Below are 25083 nucleotides of genomic sequence, written 5' to 3'. Positions count from 1 at the left end.
ATCTGATGAATTGTACAGAATGCAGCTAAAAAAAAAAAAATCTTTTAGAATGCTTAAGACCAGATGAATTGATGCTGTGTAGCTAACTGAATGAGAAAGCATGCTATATGGTATTACATTTTATTGATATGCCTTACATTTGATAAATATTACATATTTAGGTATTAATGTCAAAAATCTATTCCTTGGTCAAAGAGTTCTCTACAGTTTAAAGTTGATACAAGTAATATGACATAAATTATATAACATTTAATTATTCCAACAAATTGTTTCCACAGCAGTATTTTATAAAACAATTCAAAATGAAAAAATGAAGTTACTTGAAAAATAAACTGTTTAACTAGTTACATGGCATACAAAAGTCTGGGTAACAAAATCAAGATCTTAGTTTTGCTGTATAGAAATGCATTTTGGAGGTCTGTTACACCATGTATTTATTCTTATTATAAGAGCCCAATTTTCATGAATTGCTTTTGTTTTGATTTCTTGCAATTGCAGTGGGTTCTTGATTATTTTTGTGTGTAGCGCTTGGTCTGCAAGTTATTCATACATTTTCTGTACATATGAATTCAATTTTTAACATTAAAAATTTAATAAATGCAATAAAAAGAAAAGTGGCCAGTATGAGATTACAAACATTTTCAAGCAGAATCCATTTGTGCTAAAATATATCTAACTTTCACTGATGGCAGAGAAACAGACATTACTAACCCATTAAATTACTCTTCTCTGCAGGACATGATGGACTATACAATATGAAACTTCCTGGCAGATTAAAACTGTGTGCCCGACCGAGACTCGAACTCGGAACCTTTGCCTTTCGCGGGCAAGTGCTTCGGTAGCTCAGATGGTAGAGAACTTGCCCGCGAAAGGCAAAGGTCCCGAGTTCGAGTCTCGGTCGGGCACACAGTTTTAATCTGCCAGGAAGTTTTATATCAGCACACACTCCGCTGCAGAGTGAAAATCTCATTCTGGAAACATCCCCCAGCTGTGGCTAAGCCATGTCTCCGCAATATCCTTTCTTTCAGGAGTGCTAGTTCTGCAGGGTTCGCAGGAGAGCTTCTGTAAAGTTTGGAAGGTAGGAGACGAGGTACTGGCAGAAGTAAAGCTGTGAGTACCGAGCGTGAGTCGTGCTTCGGTAGCTCAGATGGTAGAGCACTTGCCCGCGAAAGGCAAAGGTCTCGAGTTCGAGTCTCGGTCGGGCACACAGTTTTAATCTGCCAGGAAGTTTCATATCAGCGCACACTCCACTGCAGAGTGAAAATCTCATTCTGGACTATACAATAATACCTTAAAAATGTATATCTGTGAAACTCTGTCTGCAACAGTTAACAGGGTAATTGAAATAGGTGTAAGCAATATAATATTGGAATAAGTGGTATTTCTTATGAATTAATAAAATCATATCCTAACAGGACACAGCATTTCATTATTAAAACTTTAAGAAGTGTACATAGATCTGAAACCAATGACATAAAATATGTTGTGTCTCAGTGTTCCATTCTTATTTTCTGTATTTTTTATTTGTGTTAAAGGCATTCTCTCAGTTCTAAAATAGTTTTGTACACAGATAATATGTGTCTTATTTGCAAATATAATCTATGATTAATTAGAGATCTGTGCTGCTGCTGATTTCCAAATGCTTGAATGCATTTCTAAATGGTTGAATGGCTCTTGGGTATATCATCAAATGTTGTCATGGAAAGTAATTCAATATTTAAACAACACTGCTGGTCTTCATCTTAAAGTGCAAATGTGGGTTAGTTGTAGAGGTGAGCCAATTTATACACCAGCTCATAGGAGCAAGTACTTAGAGGAGAGAAGGGGCTTTATGCCATCACAGGGGAAGTAGAATTCCAGAGCCCGCACTGGGGCAACAAGTGACTGATCCCCCACTGGGCAAGGAGCCCAACCAAAAGCAATGGTTTGACATTTCATAGGTTTCTTGATGGATGTTGGTTGTGAGACAGGATATGACATTATTGATGATTGCCTGGGAGTTGTTTCAGGTCTTTCAGAACAGATAGTGTTGGTCGGCACAGTGAGGCTCAACAAGATGATTTATGACATCAGGTGTACCTTGTTGGTATCGAGCCTAGATGTTCTGACTTTGAACCCATTTGTTGTGTTCCCACTACATTCATTTATATGCAATCTACAATGTTTTAGCACCACCAGTGTTGATTCCCATGCTTTGATGGGCTGAAATTCTGCATGTCTGTTGATTAAGTTGTCCTCAGTAAATGGTTTGACTGTTTATTTCAGTGATGGGTCCCACAAGGAATGTTGAGTAATACAGAATGCATTGGACTATACTAGAGTATGAAACTGTAAACTCAGATTTGGTGTCATGCAAATGACATCTTCTATAATGTATACACTCTATGTCACTTCTGCTATAGAGAAATATTAGGGAGTCATTCAAAACAAGGAGAGACAGAGGAACATGAATTTCATATCAAAGGATTCTAAATGACTACAAAAAGAAAATGGAATGATAAAATGTACTATGGTCATGCCACAAGAGGTCTGCTGTCAGAGGACTGAGGAGTGCAGTAAAAGGAATGAGCCCTGTGTGCTGGGCACACCATGAGTAGCAAAGTTTTAGTGGCATGCACCACCTGTCTCATTGTTAGTGTGGTAAGTGGGTCAATGTTGGCATTTCAGGCTGTAGCATTTGAGCTAGCTGCTGCAACTTTTCCTAAGGGGATGGTAATGCATCTTCTTTCCAGCTCAAGTAAGATACTATTGTTTCTTTGTTTCTATAATTCAAGAAGGTAAATAATGATATACTTCACTACAGAAACTGATAGACAATCAGTTTTTAATGTTTCCTTTTACATCTTCTACCAGAAATATCTGTTTGTGACATTTTGTTGGTGGCATCAGGATAAATATTTTTATTAGCTTTAATTAACAGGAAGTTATGCCAGTATTTTTTTTTTTTTTTTTTTTTTTTGTCAAAAGTCAGTGTTCTTGTAAATCTATTACATTCCTATTTAATATTTCTTTACAGTCGGTGGTGCCAGAGTGGAAAGCTTAATCCTCTGTGCCTGACCTTTGAAGAATTAAAATGGGAAATACCTTTTTCTCAACAACCAGATCCATTATTCAAGTACTATATACTATGTTCATTGATAGTACTTATCAGCATTCTTGCAATGCAGGGTGCAAAACTCTCCAGGTAAGGTTACTCCAGTTACAAATTTTAGCATAAGGGATATGACTGAAGGAAGTGATGCACACAGGGATGAGAGCATTTGATGATTCTCTCTCTCTCTCTCTCTCTCTCTCTCTCTCTCTCTCTCTCTCTCTAGAATTTGCTGCAAAAGGCTGTAAAAACCATCTATATCTTATACCAATTATCACTCTCCATCTTTCAGATTTCTAATTAGTAAAAACACAGTCATACATAACCTGCAAGTTATTTGAATGTAATCAGATCCTGATTTACATTAAGATACGATGGTAAGTCAATTATTATCCATAATTTAGATTTTTTTGTTTACTTTGGCAGTACTGTCATTTGATGTTGAAGCATGCTTTGTCTATTTGTTGTTATATCATTGCAATTTTCAAGCTGCTAGGTTAGTTTCATTAGTGCTGCCGTGCTGTCAGTCATGGCTGCTCCACTGACTATTTGCACCAAAGAAGAGCAACGTTCAGTGATCCATTTTTTGTGGTCAGAAGGTGTATCAGAGGCTGAAATTCATTGAAGACATTCAGTACAGTAAGGGAACAGTGTTTTGCCATAATGAGTGTCTACAAATAGATTGAAAAATTCCAAAATGTTTGCACAAGTGTTACACATGATGAAGGAGCTGTACGACCGTTTACCACCACAAATGAAGAAACCATTGAGCATTCAGGTGAAATGATTCTCTTAGACAGTTGATTAACTATTGACAAAGTGTCACACCATCTGCAAATTCTGCCAACAAAATTATCCACAACAGACCTTGGATTCATAAAGTTTGTGCAAGATGGGTCCCAAAACTACACAGTTGCATAAATAAATGTGCTTTGACATCTGCAAAAAGTATTTGGATCACTATGGTAATGAAGGGGACAACTTCTTAGACAGGATCACTACCGGTGACGAAACATGGATCCATCATTACGAGCCGGAGAGTGAACGGCAGAGTATGGAATGGAAATATCAAAATTCGCTGTGTAAGAAAAAGTTCAAGACCCAACCATCCGCAGGAAAACTGATGCTTACGGTTTTTTTGGATGCACAAGGTCCCATACTGCAACATTATGGGGAAAGGGGCACAACATTAAACATTGTACATTACAGTGAGATGCTTACTGCCAGGCTAAAGCCTGCAATTTGAAACAAATGTCGAGGATTGCTGTCAAAAGGTGTTGTGTTGTTGCACGACAATGCCCATCCACATACTGCTGCCCACACTGCTGAGACACTCCAGAAACTCAAATTTGAAGTACTGGATCATCCTCCATATAGTCCCAATCTTGCCCTTTCTGATGATCACCTGTTTAGTCCATTCAAACAGGTATTAAGAGGATGTCGATATGCCTTGGATGAAGCAGTGAAAGAAGCGGTGCATTCCTGGCTTGCAGCTCAACTGAGAACCTTTTATAAGGGCAGCAGGAAGCTTGGACAACAATGGACCAAATATGTTGAAATGCAAGGAGTTGTTGTTGTTGTTGTTGTTGTTGTTGTTGTTGTTGTTGTTGTCTTCAGTCCTGAGACTGGTTTGATGCAGCTCTCCATGCTACTCTATCCTGTGCAAGCTCCTTCATCTCCCAGTACTTACTGCAACCTACATCCTTCTGAATCTGCTTAGTGTATTCATCTCTTGGTCTCCCTCTACGATTTTTACCCTCCACGCTGCCCTCCAATACTAAATTTGTGATCCCTTGATGCCTCAGAACATGTCCTACCAACCAGTCCCTTCTTCTTGTCAAGTTGTGCCACAAACTCCTCCTCTCCCCAATTCTATTCAACACCTCCTCATTAGTTATGTGATCTACCCATCGAATCTTCAGCATTCTTCTGTAGCACCACATTTTGAAAGCTTCTATTCTCTTCTTGTCCAAACTATTTATTGTCCATGTTTCACTTCCATACATGGCTACACTCCATACAAATACTTTCAGAAAAGACTTCCTGACACTTAAATCTATACTCGATGTTAACAAATTTCTCTTCTTCAGAAACGCTTTCCTTGCCATTGCCAGTCTACATTTTATATCCTCTCTACTTCGACCATCATCAGTTATTTTGCTCCCCAAATAGCAAAACTCCTTTACTACTTTAAGTGTCTCATTTCCCAATCTAATTCCCTCAGCATCACCTGACTTAATTCGACTACATTCCATTATCCTCGTTTTGCTTTTGTTGATGTTCATCTTATATCCTCATTTCAAGACACTGTCCATTCCATTCAACTGCTCTTCCAAGTCCTTTGCTGTCTCTGACAGAATTACAATGTCATCAGCGAACCTCAACGTTTTTATTTCTTATCCATGGACTTTAATACCTACTCCGAATTTTTCTTTTGTTTCCTTTACTGCTTGCTCAATATACAGATTGAATAACATCAGGGAGAGGCTACAACCCTGTCTCACTCCCTTCCCAACTGCTGCTTCCCTTTCATGCCCCTCGACTCTTATAACTGCCATCTGGTTTCTGTACAAATTGTAAATAGCCTTTCGCTCCCTGTATTTTACCCCTGCCACCTTTAGAATTTGAAAGAGAGTATTCCAGTCAACATTGTCAAAAGCTTTCTCTAAGTCTACAAATGCTAGAAATGTAGGTTTGCCTTTCCTTAATCTATTTTCTAAGATAAGTCGTACGGTCAGTATTGCCTCACGTGTTCCAACATTTCTGCGGAATCCAAACTGATCTTCACTGAGGTCGGCTTCTACCAGTTTTTCCATTCGTCTGTAAAGAATTCACATTAGTATTTTGCAGCTGTGACTTATTAAATTGATAGTTTGGTAATTTTCACATCTGTCAACACCTGCTTTCTTTGGGACTGGAATTATTATATTCTTCTTGAAGTCTGAGGGTATTTTGCCTGTCTCATACATCTTGCTCTTTTTGACTATGTCAAAAAATGATGTTCTTGTAAGTTTCCTAATTGATTACAGTAAAATTTTATAACTACTTTGTGGATAATGATTGACTTACCCTTGTATAACTTATATTGTTTTCTGCCTCATGTGCATGATGTGCTTTGTTGTGCTCCATGATTTTTACTATTCTTCTTCCTCATTATTATCATGATAATCATCTTCAAGGATTAGGCCTTTTGATCTGTTCTGCCTCAGAATATTGTTTACAACATGTTTTTAAGGGACATCCAATGTTTCTCTTTCCTATTAGATTATACAGAACTGCAGCTTTAGTTATCCTATATTAGACTTATGTTGGACATAGTCAATCCAGTTCAGTCTGTATTTTTCAGTTATAGTAGTTATCAGTTCTACATTTAGTTCCTGTCTAATTTGTGGTCCAGTATTGAATATCCCTCTGCAAAGAATCTCTGATGATTTGATTTGTTATAAGTGATTTGATGATAGGGTCCAACATGTGTTATCATGTAACAGCAATCGCATGTTATTACTTCACAAAGTTTTCTTAATAACATTCCTTTCCCTGTGTTATATTTTAATATATGTTGTACAGTTCCACACAATGTCTCAATATTTTAAATCCACATCACCTGGCCTAGGAAATATAAAATTGCACTCTAGATATTTAAAATGTTTTACTTGTTCAATTACTTGTCTGTCTATAACTGTTTTGGCTCTAAGCATTATAGTCCTCGAAATGCCATCACTTTTTATCAGTCGATATTCTCATTCTGTACTTAGCAACAACTTGACTCACCTAAAATACTGCAATTTGAACCTTTCTTCAGATTTTCCTATTACAAGCTGATCAGCAGCCAACAGCAGTGTCACAAAATTAAAATTGTCACTTCTTAATGTTCAGTAGCAGATAGGCATAATGAGAAAGAATACTAGACATGTTATCTGCTTTTGGACAAAGTCCTTCTTCACAAGTAGAACTCTCTCACTTTCACACAACAACAATTCAAATACATATGGCCACTGTCTCCAAGCACTACGGACTGACTGCAGCTGGGTCTGAAATTAGGAAAATCCAGTGGAAGCACAGGGCAAGCAGGGGAAGAGATAGCAGGATAGGTATGGAGGAAGAAGGTAGTGCTGCCTGTGGGAGGACATATGAGATAGGTCTTGCATTTGGATCTGTTGCAAGGATACGAGCCATGAGGTAAGGGTTAGGGGGCAGGAGTGGAGGAGGGATAGACAAGGGTGTAGCATAGGTTTGGTGGGCAGCAGAAAACCACTGTGGGAGTCTTGGGGACAGTACTGGAGAGGACATTTCTCATTTCAGGGGAGGATGAGCAGTAGCTGAAAGCCTGGTGGAGAAAGTGATTACATTGCTCCAGTCTTGGGTGGTACTGAGTCAAGGGGGATTGCTCCTTTACAGCTGGGCTGTGGGTATGGAAGAGTGGTAGGTGAATGATGAGACAATGCATGGGAATTCAGTTTCTGAGCTAGGCTGGGAGGGTAATTTCGGAGACCTCAGACATTTTGGGGAAGGACTGCTCATTACTACAGATGCAATGATCTTGGGTGACCATGCTGTATTTAAGAGACTTTGTGGTGTGGAATGAGTGGCAGCTTTGAAAGTGGAGATATTGTTGGTGGTTTGTAGGTTTGATGTGGGTGGAGCCACTGATGTAGCCATCCTTTAGGTGTCAACATTGAGAAATGGGGCTTATTGGGCTGAGGAGGACAAGGTAAAGCTAACGGGGGAGAAAGTGTTGAGGTTCTGGATGAATGTGGATAGGGTGTCTTCAGCCTTGGTCCACATCATCAGAACATCATCATTGAATCTGAAACAGGTGAGGGGTTTGAGATTCTGGGTGCTTGGGAAGGATTCACCTAGATGGCCCTGAGTAGGTTAGCACAGCAAGATGCCATGTGGGAGCCTCATCATAGGTTTGTTTGTAGGTGATTTCTTCAAAGGAGAAGTAATTATTGATTAGGATATAGTTGGTCATGGTGACCAGGAAGGATGTTTCAGGTTTGGAGTTAATCAGGCATTGGGAAATATAGTGTTCAATAAGAGCAAGTCCATAGGCATTGGGGATGTTAGGATGCATGTATTCTGCCACCTCATTGCTTGCTGCTCATAACATGGCCCAGCGATGATGCTTCAAACCTACTGCATCGTACTAGTCTATTTAAACTGTACTAACACTGCTCGCCATGCTGCTCGTTACTATCCTCACCAGGTGGTGACATCCAGCTGGTTTGTGTTTTACATTGTAGCCATCACAGTGTGCCCTGAAATTTGAGCATGACTGGCTGCTTCAAGGTCACTCCAACACTGCCATGTTTGAATCTGCTAGCACTCAGCTAGCTATAAGAACAGCTGTGCCATAATTACTGCTGGTGAGCAGTGATGCTGCAATATAAATGCAACAATGCCACTGGCTAGCAGCGATGTGTGATGTGCCAGCAGCAATGTGCCAGCAGCGAGATGCCTGCAGTGAGGCTGCAGCAAAAACTTACACTAAGTGTAAAGGGAGGGGCCATTGGAAGTGAGGAGGAAGGCACAAGGTTCGTAAGGAACGGGAACAGCAGAAAAGCAGTGGAGGAAATGGTCGGTGACTCTTATATGGGTGAGTAATATGCTGAATGTGTTGATCCACAAGGGCAGAGAATCTTTCTGAGATTCTGCTGGATTTCTGGTACTGGGTCATTGTGCCAGGGCTTCTAGTTGAACATATCTGACACCTGACAGAGTACTTCTGCCGGGTAATACCTGCAGTTCATAACCACCATGGCAGAGACTTTGCCAGTAGGCAGGTTCATAGAGTGGGATTGGCATTTATGTGGTGGATTATAGGTCTTTCTGCAGATGTAAGGTTGGTTTCCATGTTGTGGGATTTGGGGAATTATAGTGAGGCAATGTTTGAGGCTAGGAAATTCCGGAAGGTTAACAGGTGGTTTATTTGGGGGCACTGGGGATGAATCACTGTTGGAAGAGTAAACTGAGTCATTCATGGTTCAATTTTGGTTTTGGATTGAGTCTGATTGGTAGTTTTAGTGGAGAAAAAGTGTTTCCACTGTAGTGAGTGGGAGAAGGAGAGAAGGTGTTTAACAAGCCCAACATAACTGAATTTGGAAGTGGGGCAAAAGAGAAAAATTGGAAGGAACTGATACTTCTGTTAGACTGAGACTTTTGAAGAATGGGTTCATGACAGTGTTGTGAGTCTGTTTAGGCTCTGGGGTTCTGTTGGGTGGGGGGAAGGAATATCTGAATGTGTGGAAAATGTTGTATACCTGCAAGGCAGGATCTGGAGGCTAAAAGGGGATATGGGGAAGGTTTTAATTGGGGCTCCTGTAGCGATGGCGGATAGTGGTATTCCAAGGCAGGAGTTCAACAGATTGGATAGCAATTTGAGGTGGTATTATGCATGCTGCTCTAGTTCACGGAGTGCAAGAGTTTTAATTGGGGGGATAGGATGCAGGAATTTGGGACTGCAGAGCAACAGAATTTAACAGATGGAAAGGAGGGTCCAATTGATATGCTTTTGCAGAACTAGGTTGGTGAGGGCTATGGACTGAAGGAATTTGAATAGACAGAGTTAATTGTGGACAGAGGAGTTGCAGTTAGGAATGAGTAATTTGATGGTCAGGCCATTTGGAGGGATTCCATGAGCTAGGAACTAATGCAGAAACAGTATGTGGGACTGGGTTCTGGCTAGAGATAGGGAAACTTTTCTCTAGGAGCGCATCTGTCAGATATGTCAACCTACAAGCCCTGAAACAGTGGCCATGTTCCAGAAATTCAGCAGTATCTCCAGCCCCTTCTCAAATCATTATGTCCATCCCACAGACTCTCACCTGAGTCTGTCACTCTCCTTACACCCAGCACTACCTGCACTCCTGTCTTCTACATGCTTCGTAAAGTACATAATCCAAACTGTATAGGATGCCCCACTGTGGCTGGTTACTCTACCCCAAGAGAAATAATCTCTGCCCTTGTGGACCAACAACCTTTCCTATATAAAAGACACCTACCATCTCCTCTACCGATTCTTCACAGTTCCTGTTTATTTACAGCCCTGTGCCCTCTGTGTCACTGTGGCAACTTCTTCTTCACTAAACATCCCCAGTGTCCTTGCATTGTTGAGCACTACCTTTCCCGATTCCTGACTTACTCCAAATTTACAATCTCCTTCCTGGTCAATCTCCTTCCTGGTCACCATGACCAGCTATATCCTCATCCACAATTACTTTTCCTCTGAAAACATCACCTACAAACAAATCTCTGGTACAACAATGGGCATCCCCATGGCACCATCCTAGATGGCCATTACCTGGTTCAGAGTCACTGATAATATCTTCATGATCTGGACCAAGTGCAAGGACACCTTATCTACATTTCTCCAAAACCTTAATGCTTTCTCCTCCATTTGCTTGGCTACATCAGGACCCCTGTCCACATTAAACCTACCAACCACCAGTAATGCCTCAACTTCAACAGATGACACCCATTCCACACCAAGACATCCCTTCTATATTGTCTAGCCACCAATGGATGTCACATCTGTAGTGATGAGCAGTCCCTCACAAATATGCCAAATGTCTCACTGAGACCCTCACAGACTGAAATTACTCTCTGGGTCCAGAAACAGATTTCCTGTGCCTTGTCTCATCAGTCAACTACCATCCCCCTTATACCCACAGTCTGCCCACAAAGGAGTACTCTTTTCATGATTCAGTATATCACAGAGCCTCATGGCTCATATCCCTGCAATAGACCCAGATACAAGACCTATCCCATACATCCTTCCAGTACCATCTACTCCAGCCTTGTTACTGGTATGTCCCACCCTTTCAATAGCAGGGCCACCTGTGAAAACAGCCATGTGCTCTACAAACTTAGCTGCAACCACTGTGCTGCATTCTATGTGAGCAAGAAAACTAACAAGCAGTCTGTCAACATGAATGGCTACCAACAAACTATGAGTGACTGCTTCACGGTTTGTGCCATCTGGAATTCTTCCCATCAACATCAGCTTTTCTGAACTGCATAAGTGGGAACTAACCCTACAACATACCTTATCCTTTGTGTTCATAAATCATATGGCCTCAACCTTCACTGATCCCCATCCTTCTCTTGGCTATTCCCCAGTAAATCTCCTCACCCCATCACTTACTGTAATAATCAAGCTAAGAAGAAAATAAAATATCAGTATCTTGTATTCCTGAAACTGTTAAAAGAGCATGCAAAAAACTACAGAGCTGTATAACACAGAGTGCATACAGCATTTCTTACCAGTTCCACGCACACTACATGAACACTAAGCAAATTTCTAGCAAATAAGATGGTAAAATACTGAATGTGATATAAAACTTGAAATGTAAAATTGTCTAGTTTAACATATATTGGCTAATGATGAATATAAAAAGAAATAAAATATGTTATCAGTGCCTGATGACTTTTTGTTTCTTGGATCTTTTTTTCTGTTCTTCCTTTGCTATCAGATCTACAGTCATTTGTATTGCTTTTTGTTTTTGGTTTTTCTTTATTATCAGTCCCTAAGCATTTAAAGAACTTCAACTATTCCTTTTCAGATATTATATTTAACTATAAAATATCTTGTTCTTATTTATGTAAGTGCTTCATAATTTTTATGTTTTGTTTTGTCTCACCTGATTATCATGTCCTTTATCACTCAGATATTGGTTCCAATTCCTGTTTAATTTTACTTATTTCTTTCTTCACTAAAGCAGGTTTACTTTCATAATTCTCTCTATAATCCATATTATTAAGCAATGACAATGTTTTTAGATACACCAATTTTTTGTCTTTTTCTAGTTTGCAGATATGATCATTCCATAACTTGCAAGTATGCTCATTCCAAATCATTATCAGTACCACTATAGAATATTTCTTTTCCCTCCTGTCTAAACTTTAGCAGCTGCTTGCATAACAATTTTTTAATAGCATTCCAGTCACCATCTACTTTCCTAGCTATCTGTTTCATTTCACATTTTTCATTTAATCTCTTTTGATATAATAGTTTGATCCTCATCTATATTTATACACTAGTAGATCTTCATTCCATTCTTTACATGCCATGATTTGCGTGAAATATTTTTCTCAATGAATTATCCATTATTTAACAACACTTCAGTCCTCTGCAACTCTTGAGGAATGAAATGCTAGTATTGCACATTTTATAAATACTGAACTCCATTTTGGTACCTTCATCAGTACTGAAGAAGAATCAAAACCACATAAAATGTGTGAGCCTAAGAGATGAAATCAAAACACATGGGATCTGGACAAAAATATGGAAACATTACCAAATGCATGCTTGATCATAAACGCAGATGCTAACCAACCCTGCAGGTTGCACAGTTGAATTTGACTATGAATGTCTCCTGTGCAATGTCTTCAACTTGATGCAAGAGTTAGCTGTGATCGGGACAGTGTTCTGTTTAACTGTGATTGCATTATGTTGGAGCTCATGACTTTGAACATTGGCAAAATGTTGATGCTCATATGGTAGATGCTTCTGTAACCAAGGTAGCTGAACTGTTTGGTGTTGCAAGAGTCACCATATTTAAGATTTATACCACATCAAGAGATAGTGAGGGAAAAAAATCACTCGTCTCAACATGGATGAAAGTGTGTGTTGAGCGACTGTGACAGATGGTCACTGAAAATTATTGTGACAGATAAAAAAAGAGAAAAACAGCTGCAAGAAGTCACTGTGGACATGAAAGCCATGATTCCTGAACCCTGTCAGCACCAGGAATTCCAAAACTACTCATCAGTGATGTGTATACCTGTAACTGGAAATCATGGTGCTGAAGCCATAAAACCTGGACAATGAAGCAATGGAAAAAAGTTCTTTGGTTGAATGAGTCTTGCTGCACACTGTTTTCACCTTTTGGCCAAGTTTGCATCCCAAGAGTGAAATATGGCAGGCATTCAGTTATGATTTGGGCAGCCATATCATTCTATTCCATGTGCCTCTTGGGTACTCTGGGTTACTGGCAAGGATTATCATCATATTCTGGCTGATCAGGCCCATCCCATGGCACAATATTTTTTCTCAAATGGTGGTACTGCACTCCAAAGCAATAGGGCCCCTCTTCACACAGCTTGCATTGTCCACGATTGGTTTTGTGAGTGCAAGGATGAACTGTTAGATCTCCCCTGGCTATGCTGCCACTAGATCTCAATATTATTGTGCCTCTGTGGTCTACTTCAGGGAGGAGAGTGCATGACTGCTACCCATTTCCATCATCACTACCTGTACTTGTCACTGTTTTGCAGGAAGAATGGTACAATGAAAACCATACATAATCTGTATTCATCTCTTCCAAGACAACAGAAAGAAATATGAATCAGGTAAATGAGGAATATCTTTGAGTGACAGTTTCCACCTATATGATTTATATAAGCTGTTGTTTGGAGGTTGGGAGTGGAAAGAGGAGCTGTGGGGTTTAAGATGACACAGGCTGTCTAGCAGGTACTGAATTTGACCACAATGCTCATCTGCATGCTCATCAACCAGGTAGTCAAACTTGCCCTTCCCCACTGTTGGTTGTGGCAATTTGCACTGATATACATCCATGTAGATATAGTTGCTTAGTAAATATGCCCACATAAATACTTTTCAGTGATCATAGTCAAGCAAATATACAATATGACTGCTTTTGCAACTGACCTATATTCAAAAAGAATAAGATAGTCCATTTTTAACCATTATGTCTTTCTTTCCCTCTTAAAAATATCACCATTTATTACTTGCTTTCTCTTGTATGTTCAACTAAAAAATATTTCATATTTCATAAGTCATATTTTTGCCAGCAGAGTTAACTGCTCATTACCAGTTAAATTTTATTTGTATGCAAAAAATTTAAATAAATCAATTAACTTAAGAAAGCTGTAAGCCTCTAAATAAAGTCAGCTATTATGTACTAATATTTCCTTGAAAAAATAGCAAATATTAAGTTGGTATTCTTTGTGCAGGACACACTGGCTGCCATGGATAGGCTATGGAATGGTTGGAGTTTTTCTTTTTATTCTCCAGCCTACAACTTGGACTCATTTCCTGTGGAATAAATACTATGATCCCCATGGTGATGAAGGACCAGTTACACCCCCACAAAACTGTATCATGAAATTCTTCTATACAACTTCAGAGAGAATAGTTGAGCAACCATGTGTCAGAACGTGCCTATACGTTATAGTATGCACGTCTTTGTCACTCTGCAACATGCTTGAACTGGTAAGAGCACAGTAATCTCAATATATGTACATATTTGTTTGCTTTCTAATAATTTTTAATTATGTTGTACACATTATGAATGATTTTTACAGGCCGAGTGTTATTTACAGTCAGTATCAACGGATTATTCTCCTTGGGAGACAGGGTGTGTTGCAGGATGGGTTAGTATAAATACAATCTACTATCAATTTATAATTATAGAGCTTTTAGCCATAACTAAATACATCTAAAGTATTATTTCAAAAAAAAAACAGTGACCATTCACTTTTTATTTATGAAGGGCAGTCAAATCAAAACTGAACATCTGCCACAATGGGACAATGGAATGGTTCTACTCAAGAGCAATTGTCAAATGCGATAAGACATTTATCCCACTGAGACATGAGGTGTCAGTTCCTGTTTTGTAAATTATGATTGGCTGTTGATGGATCCACAATTGCACCCACTCTTGCACTTCTTCGTCTGACTGAAACTGATGTCCATGTTTGTCTTTCTTCATGTGAATATAATAGAGGGAAACATTCCACGTGGGAAAAATATATCTAAAAACAAAGATGATGTAACTTACCAAACAAAAGTGTTGGTATGTTGATAGAGACACTAACAAACACGAACACACACACAAAATAAGCTTTCGCAACCCATGGTTGCTTCATCAGGAAAGAGGGAAGGAGAGGGAAAGACGAAAGGATGTGGATTTTAAGGGAGAGGGTAAGGAGTCATTCCAATCCCGGGAGCGGAAAGACTTACCTTAGGGGGAAAAAGGGACAGGTATACACTCGCGCACACACACACACACACACACACACACACACACACACACACACACACACACACATATATATCCATCCACACATATGCAGACACAAGCAGACACATGTAAAGGCAAAGTGAAACTCTGACAGAGTCAGACAGAGCCATATCAGGTGAATAAGGTGGGTGTGGCAACAATTCATACCTTAGTTTGTGTAATTTTGCCATGTTGACGGCACATGTGTGCGGGTGCACGGCGAGAGTCGCGGCACCCATCTTGCAGATAATTTTTTCTTTTCTAATTCTTCAGTTAAAATGTGACAACATCTGGCAAGCATGAGCAATCACACACTTTCAGTCGGCAATCCCTCATGACCATTTTGTGCACTTTTGCAATGATTTTTGGAGTAGTGACACATCTTGGCTGACCACTGTGCGGATCATCATCTAAGCTCTCCCGACCAAATTTAAATTCATTTGTCCACTTTGTGACAGTTGAATATGAAGGAGCAGAGTTCCCCAGCGTATTCTGCAAATTGGCATGAATGTCCTTTGTTTTCATACTTTTCTTTATGAAGTACTTAATCAATGCTCGAATCTCGATTTTGTCCATCTTCACAAATCACTATGCGGGAACAACAACAGAGCCACATCACCACCACAGCTCTCTACCAAGAGCACTGATGTGGTATGTGTTTACAGTGTTACAGTCCATTAAATATCATGTGAACAACTTGTTGCGCTAGCGCTGACGTCTTGTGGTGATTGTGAGAACTTTTCAAGCCACCCTCGTACTATGGATACTGGTCATATCTCACTATGTAGATGGGGAGTCAACAAAATATTTTCATGTTAGGTGGAAAAAGTTGGTGATTGAAATTTTTTGAAAGGATCTCAGCAATAAAAGGCCTTAGTTTTAATAATTGCACCCTAACTTGCTTATAATATTCATGACACTGTTTCTCCTATTCCACGATAAAATTAAATGAGGGGTTTTTTTTTTTTTTTTTTTTTTTTTTTTTAACTTTCTCGATGTCTTCTGTCAAAAGTATCTAGTACAGATCCTAAAGCATCCAGCAGTACTCCAAAACAGGACAGACCAGTGTAGTGCAGGTACTACTAGTAGATCTCTTGCATCTTGTAAATGTGCTGCCAATAAAAGGCAGTCTTTGATTGGCCTTGCCCATAATGTTTTATTTGATGATTCTTCATAACTGAAATCCATGAGTGTTTAGTTGAATCAATAATATTTAAATTTTTGTGATTTATTGTGTAACTGAAATTTAATTTTTTTTTTAGTATTTATGTGGAGCATATCACACTTTTCATTGTTTAGGACCACTTTTCACTACCTCCTCTAAATCATTTTGTAATTCATTTTAATCATCTAACAATTTAACTAGAAGATAAATGAAAGCTTCATCCACAATCCTAGAAGTGTACTCAGATGGTATCCTAAATCATGTATATAGATCAGGAACAGCAGGTGGCGTATAACACTTCCTTGGGGAACATTAAATATCACTTCTCTTTCACTTGATGGCTTCCCATTGGTTACTGCGAACTACAATTTTTCCACCAGGAAATCACAAATCAAGTCACATGACTGAGACGATACTCCATAGACATCCAATTTGGTAAGAAGCTATTTGTGGAGAGTGGTGGCAACAAAAGCTTTCTGGAGATCTAGAAATGAAAAATCGAGTTGAGATGTCTTGCTAGTAGCACTCATCAGTTCACACAAATAAAGAGCCAGTTGCGTTTCACAATAATGATACTTTCTAATTCTGCACAGGTTGCATGCAATAGATATTTTTCTTCAACATTTTCACAATGTTCAAACACAGTATATATTCCCAAATTCTAGTGCAAATTGATGTCACTGATATGGGTCGATAATTCAGTGAATTACTTCTATTTCCTATTCTGTGTGTTAATGTGACATGTGTGACTTTCCAGTCTAAGTACAGATCTTTTGTCACATGAGTGATTTATATGACTGTTAAAAATGAAGCCATTTCATTAAAACATTTCAAAAGTAACCTGTTCATATACAGTTTGGGCTGGAAAAGTTGCCTTTATTGAGTGACTTAAGTCACTCGAGTGTACCAACTCCTGAGGCACTCATGTTGGCAGCCATTCTTGATTCATATTCTGGAATGTTTACTGCATCTTCTTTGGTGAAGGTATTTTAGAAAGCAATGTTTCCTATCTCAGCTCTAGTGGTATTGATTGTGTCTTTCTACTGGTGTATTTTACATAGGACTAGAATGTGTCTGAGTTTTCTGAAAGAATTCCAAAGAGGGTTTCATTGTGGAAACCCTTAGAAGCATCTCACATAGAATTCCTTGCTAAATTTTGAGCTTCCATAAAACATCACCAATCTTGGAACCTTTTGCATTCTTTGAAACCTGGTATGTTTGTTTCATTGTTTCTCCAACAGTGTCCTAACCTGTTATGTATAACATGGGAGATGTGTTTCATTTGTTATTAATTTACTTGGTAGGAAACTTTAAACTGTGCCAGTAATACATTGCCTGACACAAAAGTAAAGCACCCAGAAGGGGAGGTGGAAAAGAAATAAAACTTCACAGATTGAGGGGGTATATGATTTTATGTCAGTGCTGTAAAATCAAATCTAATTACAAAGAAATTGGCAATGTGAGAACATTTGTCGGTATGATGTTGCACTGGCTCTGGACTGGATGCAGGCACTGATTCAGTTGGGAAGACTGCCACAAAGTCATTGTATCCTCTCCTGGAGCAAACTGGCCCACAGCTGTTGTAACTGGTCCTTGGTGTCATTGGTACTGGCACTGGGATGGAATTCATATCCAAGCTGGTACCACACATGTTCTATCAAGGGCAGAACCCATCACCTTGCTGACCACGGGGTTACCTCAGGATCATGCAGACAACTTCTATTCTTTGGGGCCCGCAGTTCAAAATATGTCTTTTAATGACATGATTGTTACAAATAACAGCCAGCTACATTGCTGTGTAAAATGTTTTTATTTTATATTATTCATAATAAGCCTGTTTCAGCATGTTGCCATTATCAGTTGCTCTCACCTGTAACATGATTGCTGTTATGTCCCATCTTATTTAGAATTATTACTTTCTCCTTGGCATACACTGGAATGTATATTTGATTTTAGTTGGTTTCCATGTACTCTGTCAGAAAAGTAGCATGCATGGGAACCAGTACAATTAGACGTACATCTCCAGTGTACACCTAGGAGAAACTAATAATTCTAAAAAAGACAGGACATGAAGCATTGATGTTACTTGTGAGAGCACCTGATGATGACAGTATGCCAAAATGGGCTCATCCGGAATGATATACAATAAAAAAAAAATTTACAGAACAGTGTAGCTGGCTATTATTCATAATAATCAAGCAGATAAATTATAAAAATATGTGCCATGTGTTGATGAGCATTGCTCTGTTGAAAAATCACACCAGGAGACTGTCGCAAAAGAGGTAACCATGGGGACACGTGAAGTCTGTGATATGCTGTCAGAGTTCCTCCAATCAATATCAGCCACAACCTGAAGTCATACCTGACAGCTTCCCCATCATGTTGTCAGGTGTAACTCAACTGTGCCTCTCCAAAACACAGTAAGAATGGGACCTCTCCTGAGATTGATGCCACACTCATTGACGATGGTCATCAAGGGTAGTGCAGAATCAAGATTCATTGCTGAACACAGTGTGACCCCATTCTTCAGCAGTTCATGCTAACTAATCACAGCACTACCCCAAATGCAGGCACTAGTGTTATAGTATTAGTGGCAGACTGCACATGGAACAGTAATTCCTTATTCTGGCTGCTGGTACTCTTTGACCAGTGGTGCAGGGTGATACAGATTGATGCAGGGTGTCCATTATTTTTTCTGTGCTTGGTACACAATATGGTGACCCTTCCTTGTGGTGATCATATATGGTCAACCTGAAGCTTGTCGATGAGAATGCCTGCCCTCACATTCCCATGGAGTTCAAAATTGGGCCACTGTCTCACCCAAATTCTCCACAAATCTGGATGTAGCACAAATTAACCAGCTGGTTAAACAGAGATTCACATTGAGTCTGAAACTCTGTCGGGCACTGATAATAATCTCACACACAAGTATGCAACATCTCAGTCTCCTTCACAGAGGTTTCTCAACATCTGATACTGTTCAAGCCTCTCACATTTCCCGTCAGGCCTGGTAATAAAACTAAACACAAACACCACCAATGCACTCTGGTGGCTACTCTGTCACACAAAATTGCCACTCCTCATCGTACATACCCACCCATGGTGTGTATGTGTATGACGTTACTTTGAAATCTGACTGTGTCTTCTGGGTGCATCACATTTTTCATCATGAGCTGTAATATTTGAAATTAAGCTGCAGCTGGTCTACAACTTGCATAGCTAGTAGGGATGTATGGAAACTGACTCTTATGAAAGTGTCAAGAAAATTTTAATCTGTTTTCTTTCTTACATAGATACACATGTGTTTATTTTTGTTGGATTTGGATGTTATGGTATTCAGTCTTGTTAGAACGATTGCAACTATTTTCATTTCTTGTGGGCTCCCGAACTAATTGCTGAAAATTATTTTCAGAGAAATACTTGGTACAATTTCAGATGATGTTTTATGCCTATCACCAACTTCAAACATATACTTTTGCCAACACATCAAGAGTAGACTGATAGTTACACGAGTTGGGTACCTATTTTAAATGAGAGTCAAATTTTCATTGAACTTTTCAGTAACTATATCATTTGATTTTGGGGGGAGGGGGTGTTGAAGCCATCTCCTCACATTTCTCTTGTTTTGATGTGAAATGATTCTGATATCTCTCCAAAGAATTTATTTTATGACTGTATGTTTCTTAATGATTGTTGTCATCTGTTCCAAACTCTTCCAGCATTTTTATAAGTGTGTTTTGGTGTATGGAATTATGTGTCTCTTATCTCCTGCTAGCCTTTTGGTTTCTATCAAATATCCCTTATATGCCTGACAGTCCTTTTCTGAAACCTGCTCGGTACTATCCTAGCTGCAGTTCTACATGACATGCTGTTCTATTCTGTAGTGCTCTAGAGAGTATTTTGTACACAACTGGAAAAGGTGGTATGCCTCTGTAATTGTTGACACCTCCTTTCTTGTGTAATAGGTAAATAATTACATGTTCCATTCATCTTGGATCTTTTCTGTTAAATGATTTTCTTTAATTGTTCTAGTACATTAAATTCTCAGTAATCTGGCCATTCCTTGCACATATGGGTGCTGGATTAGTGAAAGTACTGGATTATTAAGTGTGTCTTAAATTTATTATAAGTACATAGGGATTATGTGTTATTAAGTCATAAGATGCACTCATTGTCATGGAAAACTTAGTCATTGAGTGTGTACATATACAGTAGTATCACTCACTGTCAAACATATCCCAAATTTTTAGTTGCCACAATGAGAATACGTGATTATGCTTTATCACACAACAGCTTCACAAACATTACATTGGTATTGCATGTTTCTGGTTGTTACATAATGTACTCCAGGAAGATGTCTGCAGCTTCAGCACCAGCAGCATGAGAAATCTTCATGTCCGTCCTCCTATGTCCTCTTCTTCATAACTTGCATCTTAAATTCCCTATACGCTTTTGATTACCTCTCTGTCAAAGTTTGATTGTAAATAGTTGCTTGTCCAACAATGTACTCAGCAGCAATGGCTTTCTGTGAAGAATCTCAGTTCAACAAATATCCAATTTTGAGTTTATGCTTGAGGTCTATAAAAGCACATTTTCTTTTATAAGCCATGGTACTGAACTGTAAAAAAGCCACAATTTCAAACATGTATAGCATTGTTTAACAATATAATTAACTAACAACATTCTGGCACATGAGAATTCATTACTGTGTGTGTCATTTCTGCATGAGGCTGGATGTGGGCCAGATTACTAAGAGGTTTGACTACTGAGGGCCAGACTAGTGAGAGTTTAGTGTATTTCATACCCAGAAGCTCCATAGTGAATGAGTCCCTAACAGATGTTTTGTTATTTTTGAGGCTTTTTATGATATTTTTCATTTCTGTTTAATCTGGTGAGCTTCAATTGGGAAGTATAATTATTAGCTCTTGGAAAATCAGATTATTATGTGGTGGTTCACAGTTTAGTTGGTGTCTGACATATTAGCTACATAGTCACAAATTTATTTGTTGATCAAAATTAATCTCCAAAGATCATTCTTAAAGCAGAGGTTTGGTGATGAATAGCTATAAAGCTTTGACTTAAAGATTTGCTACAAGTCTCTTATGTTATTCTCACTTAAATGTTATTCTATTTCCACAGTTGATCTTTCTCAAATTTTCGTTGGCATTCCTGATAGTCTTTCCTATTCTTTTCCTTTCGTTCTTGAATTCTACAAATTCGACTATGGGTACCTTCCCCTTTTAGCCAGAAAATTTGTTTGTTTTGTTCCTTCTTAGATTCTTTGAGCTACCGTGTAACATTCATTAGTCCAGTGTGCCCATTTCTTTCTGATTTTTATATCCTAGTTGCCATTCACTCGGTCTATCCTATACTGCAGTATCTTGAAAGGTTTATTATTAGTGGTTTTAGGAATAGGTTGAGTTTTAATTTTTGTCTGAATGGAAGTTGGCTTCTCTCTACGGTGGTTCCTACATGATCAATTTGAAACTCTTAACATAGAGCTTGGTGACCACCATGTCTTTGCTTTTTTGGTATCTTTTTGCACTGTATGGATATAATTTTCATATTGAATGGTACACATACATCTCTCAGTCTCTCACATGTTCTGTTAGTCTTTTCATGGGCTGGAAAATTTCCTCTCTCTCTTCCAAAATTCTTTTATTATGTTGTATATGATACTCCTTTTCAAGTAATAATTCAATGATAACTTCATCCATATTCTGTCCTTACCAAGATCCTGTATTCCCTGTGTTCCAATCACAACAGGAAACACTTCAGGATGACTCTGCAATGAATGTTGCTTTTGGACAGCATTTAGTGTATACTTTTCAAACTATTTGTGAGGCTAAATGTTATGTAAACTGTTCAGGGTGCCTTCATGTACCATACACAGCTCAGTACAGATGTTACTTTTATGGCCCTTATGACTCCTGGACACTCCACATTATAATGTCTGAAATAAACTAGATTAAACTTACCATTGTGTGAAGCTCTCATTACAATACAGCATTTATTAGTAATGTCACTAGAGATGTAATAAGTCTGCTTATCCTTACAAAATAAATTATGGCTCATCTCTGTGGAACATATTATAATGTTTCACTTCTTTATTAGTATGATGTCCCAGTGCAACAACTACCATTTTGATCACTGTTGTAAGATACACCTAATGGAGTAATGTCTATAACAATTAAACCCATCACTTACAGAGATTTTAGTTGAGGATTTTTCAGATTTATGGTCAGAAATGAAATTACAAAAATCCAGATTTCTTACCAACAACAAAAGGAACTCCTGCTGACTGCCATTAGCTATTCTGGTTTACACATTTTGAACAGTGTACTCACAAACAGATGTTTCCTTCATGATTTTACTCCTTTTTCCACTTTCCATCATCTTTGAAAGTTTGTCCAATCATTGTGGAAATACCTTCCATATGCACAAAAGTCTGAGAGTGCTAAAAGTTAAATAACTTCATTTGCCATTTCATTTTAGTTTAAGAATGTATTTAAATCTCTCAAAATAAATATTTTGTGTGTTTCAGCACATCACAGAAACATGTGCACTTGTGTTGCTGATGAGTTTTCTTTTCCTGAGAATGCATTTTCAGCTCAAACTTCTGATTGGATGCCTCATAACAGGTGCATACGGTTGTGTCATCTGGGTACTGCAACCATCAGTATTTCAAGTACGTAGAGTTGAGTGCTTTTGTAGAATAAGTATATCAGATAATATGAAAACATCTCTTTCATTAGTACACAGTTACAAATATAAACAACCACTTACTTACCAGTAGTGTTAAGGTACCTGAATGGTTGTAGAATGTTCTGATAAATTTAATCATAAGAATATAATGATATTTTGGTAATGAAAATATGGCTGTCAACAGCTGACCAATGAAAACATGCAACAGGAAATCATACTTGCACCAACTTTTGAGCTCTTGCTCTTTCCCCAGCAAAAATTCACATACAACTATGCAGACACCCAAACCACACACTTATGACTGCAGCAAGATGGACTGTTGATTATCTGTTATTGAGAGAAATAGTTGCTTGGGCAGATGGGAGTGCGAAGGGAGAGGGAAGGACACATGAGGCAAGGAGGGGATAGTGGGATATTGTGAGGCAGGTCTTTCAACAGGTGACTCAGTGGCTGAACAGTAATGCAAAACAAGTTCAGAGGGTAGAGCATACAAGAAAAACAGTGGATGGGGGGATGAAAAGAGAGGATAGTTGAGTTGAAGAGGGAGACAAGGATCAGAGAGGGAAAGGCAGGGGATGGAAAAGGGCAGACAGGCAGAGAGAGAGAGAGACAAAAAGATAATGCCCAGATTGGAGGGGGGGGGGGAGGGAGGTGGAAGAAGGCAGTACATGATCTGGGTGAGGAAGGAGTGGTGTGTACAAGTTATTTGTGCTGGGATGTACACCATTTTCAGCAACTAGATGGTCAAGTTTGCGATTTGCTATGGTTTGGCAGTGGCCTTTCATGTGAGAAAACAATTTTGATGCTTGTCATGCACACATTGGATGAAGTACTGTAATTGCAGCATTGATGATAGATAATATGGCTGCTTTCACTCATGGGTCTGCCTTTTATAGGGTAGGGCAGAGTGTTTCAGTGAATCATTTTGTTTCAGTTTATTTGTTGAGCTACAACCATGCAGAGAAGTGTTTGGACAATCCATATCTACTTTGTTATATTTGTGATATGAATATAATAGAGGGAAACATTCCACGTGGGAAAAATATATCTAAAAAGAAAGATGATGAGACTTACCAAACAAAAGCACTGGCAGGTCGACAGACACACAAACAAACACAAACATACACACAAAATTCTAGCTTTCGCAACCAGACAAATGTCTGCTTGTGCCTGTATATGTGTGGATGGATATGTGTGTGTGTGCGCGAGTGTATACCTGTCCTTTTTTCCCCCTAAGGTAAGTCTTTCCGCTCCCGGGATTGGAATGACTCCTTACCCTCTCCCTTAAAACCCAAATCCTTTCGTCTTTCCCTCTCCTTCCCTCTTTCCTGACGAGGCAACCGTTGGTTGCGAAAGCTAGAATTTTGTGTGTATGTTTGTGTGTCTATCGACCTGCCAGCGCTTTTGTTTGGTAAGTCTCATCATCTTTCTTTTTAGATATATTGTTATATTTGTGGACGTCTCATGATCACCACACAGAGATGGAACATAACCTCATTTATTAAATGTATTTATTTTGCTTGGTTTGGAGGGGAACGGGGGAAGGGATGGGGGATCAGGATAAATCATGGGCCTCTCATACTGTGTGTAGCATTTGGATTGTGGAGTTAAGAAAATGGCCATAGGAAAATTAAAGTCCTTTAGTCTTGGAGTTCCAATAGTGTGGTGTTCAACAAAGAACCACCTTGATGACTGCTACTTCTGCATTTTCAGTGTAAAAGACTTCAACACAAAAATCAAGAAGAGAATTATTTATCATGATTTGGAGTCTGCTAGAAGACTGTGCCACATGGTGCTTATGTTCCTGTAGCTATACCTCCTAATAACCTTAAGATACTGCTTTCCGAATTAAATTGTACATCAGATGAGCCTTCTGAAGATTCTGGTTGGGCATATATACAGGACATGCCCCAACATTTCCCATAACTTGAACTATATGATTTGGGCACAGATTTAAATGTCCCAAAGGATATTCAGCACTTCTAGCTTCAAGGCTGAAAGAAAAGAACTTACTACACTCCGGGAACAAGTGTAACATTTTACACATACAGAGAGAGAAATAAAGACATGGAACAGTGTTTTAGGCAAGGAGACTC

The 25083-nt window shown here is 38.8% G+C and overlaps 1 protein-coding gene across 1 annotated transcript in view; it reads left to right on the top strand.

The window, feature by feature from the left end:
- LOC126188195 (adenylate cyclase type 2-like) overlaps positions 1-25083 on the top strand; it is a 258257-nt gene that overhangs the window by 186566 nt on the left and 46608 nt on the right. Inside the window, exons 11-14 of the mRNA XM_049929738.1 lie at positions 3017-3184; positions 14069-14327; positions 14420-14488; positions 22827-22970. Coding sequence (XP_049785695.1) covers positions 3017-3184; positions 14069-14327; positions 14420-14488; positions 22827-22970 — 640 coding nt within the window. The remainder of the gene's footprint in view (positions 1-3016; positions 3185-14068; positions 14328-14419; positions 14489-22826; positions 22971-25083) is intronic.

This window comes from Schistocerca cancellata, chromosome 5, assembly GCF_023864275.1.
Source record: "Schistocerca cancellata isolate TAMUIC-IGC-003103 chromosome 5, iqSchCanc2.1, whole genome shotgun sequence".
NCBI classification, from domain to species: Eukaryota; Metazoa; Arthropoda; class Insecta; order Orthoptera; family Acrididae; genus Schistocerca; species Schistocerca cancellata.
This window is presented reverse-complemented; position numbering and strand designations above follow the sequence as displayed.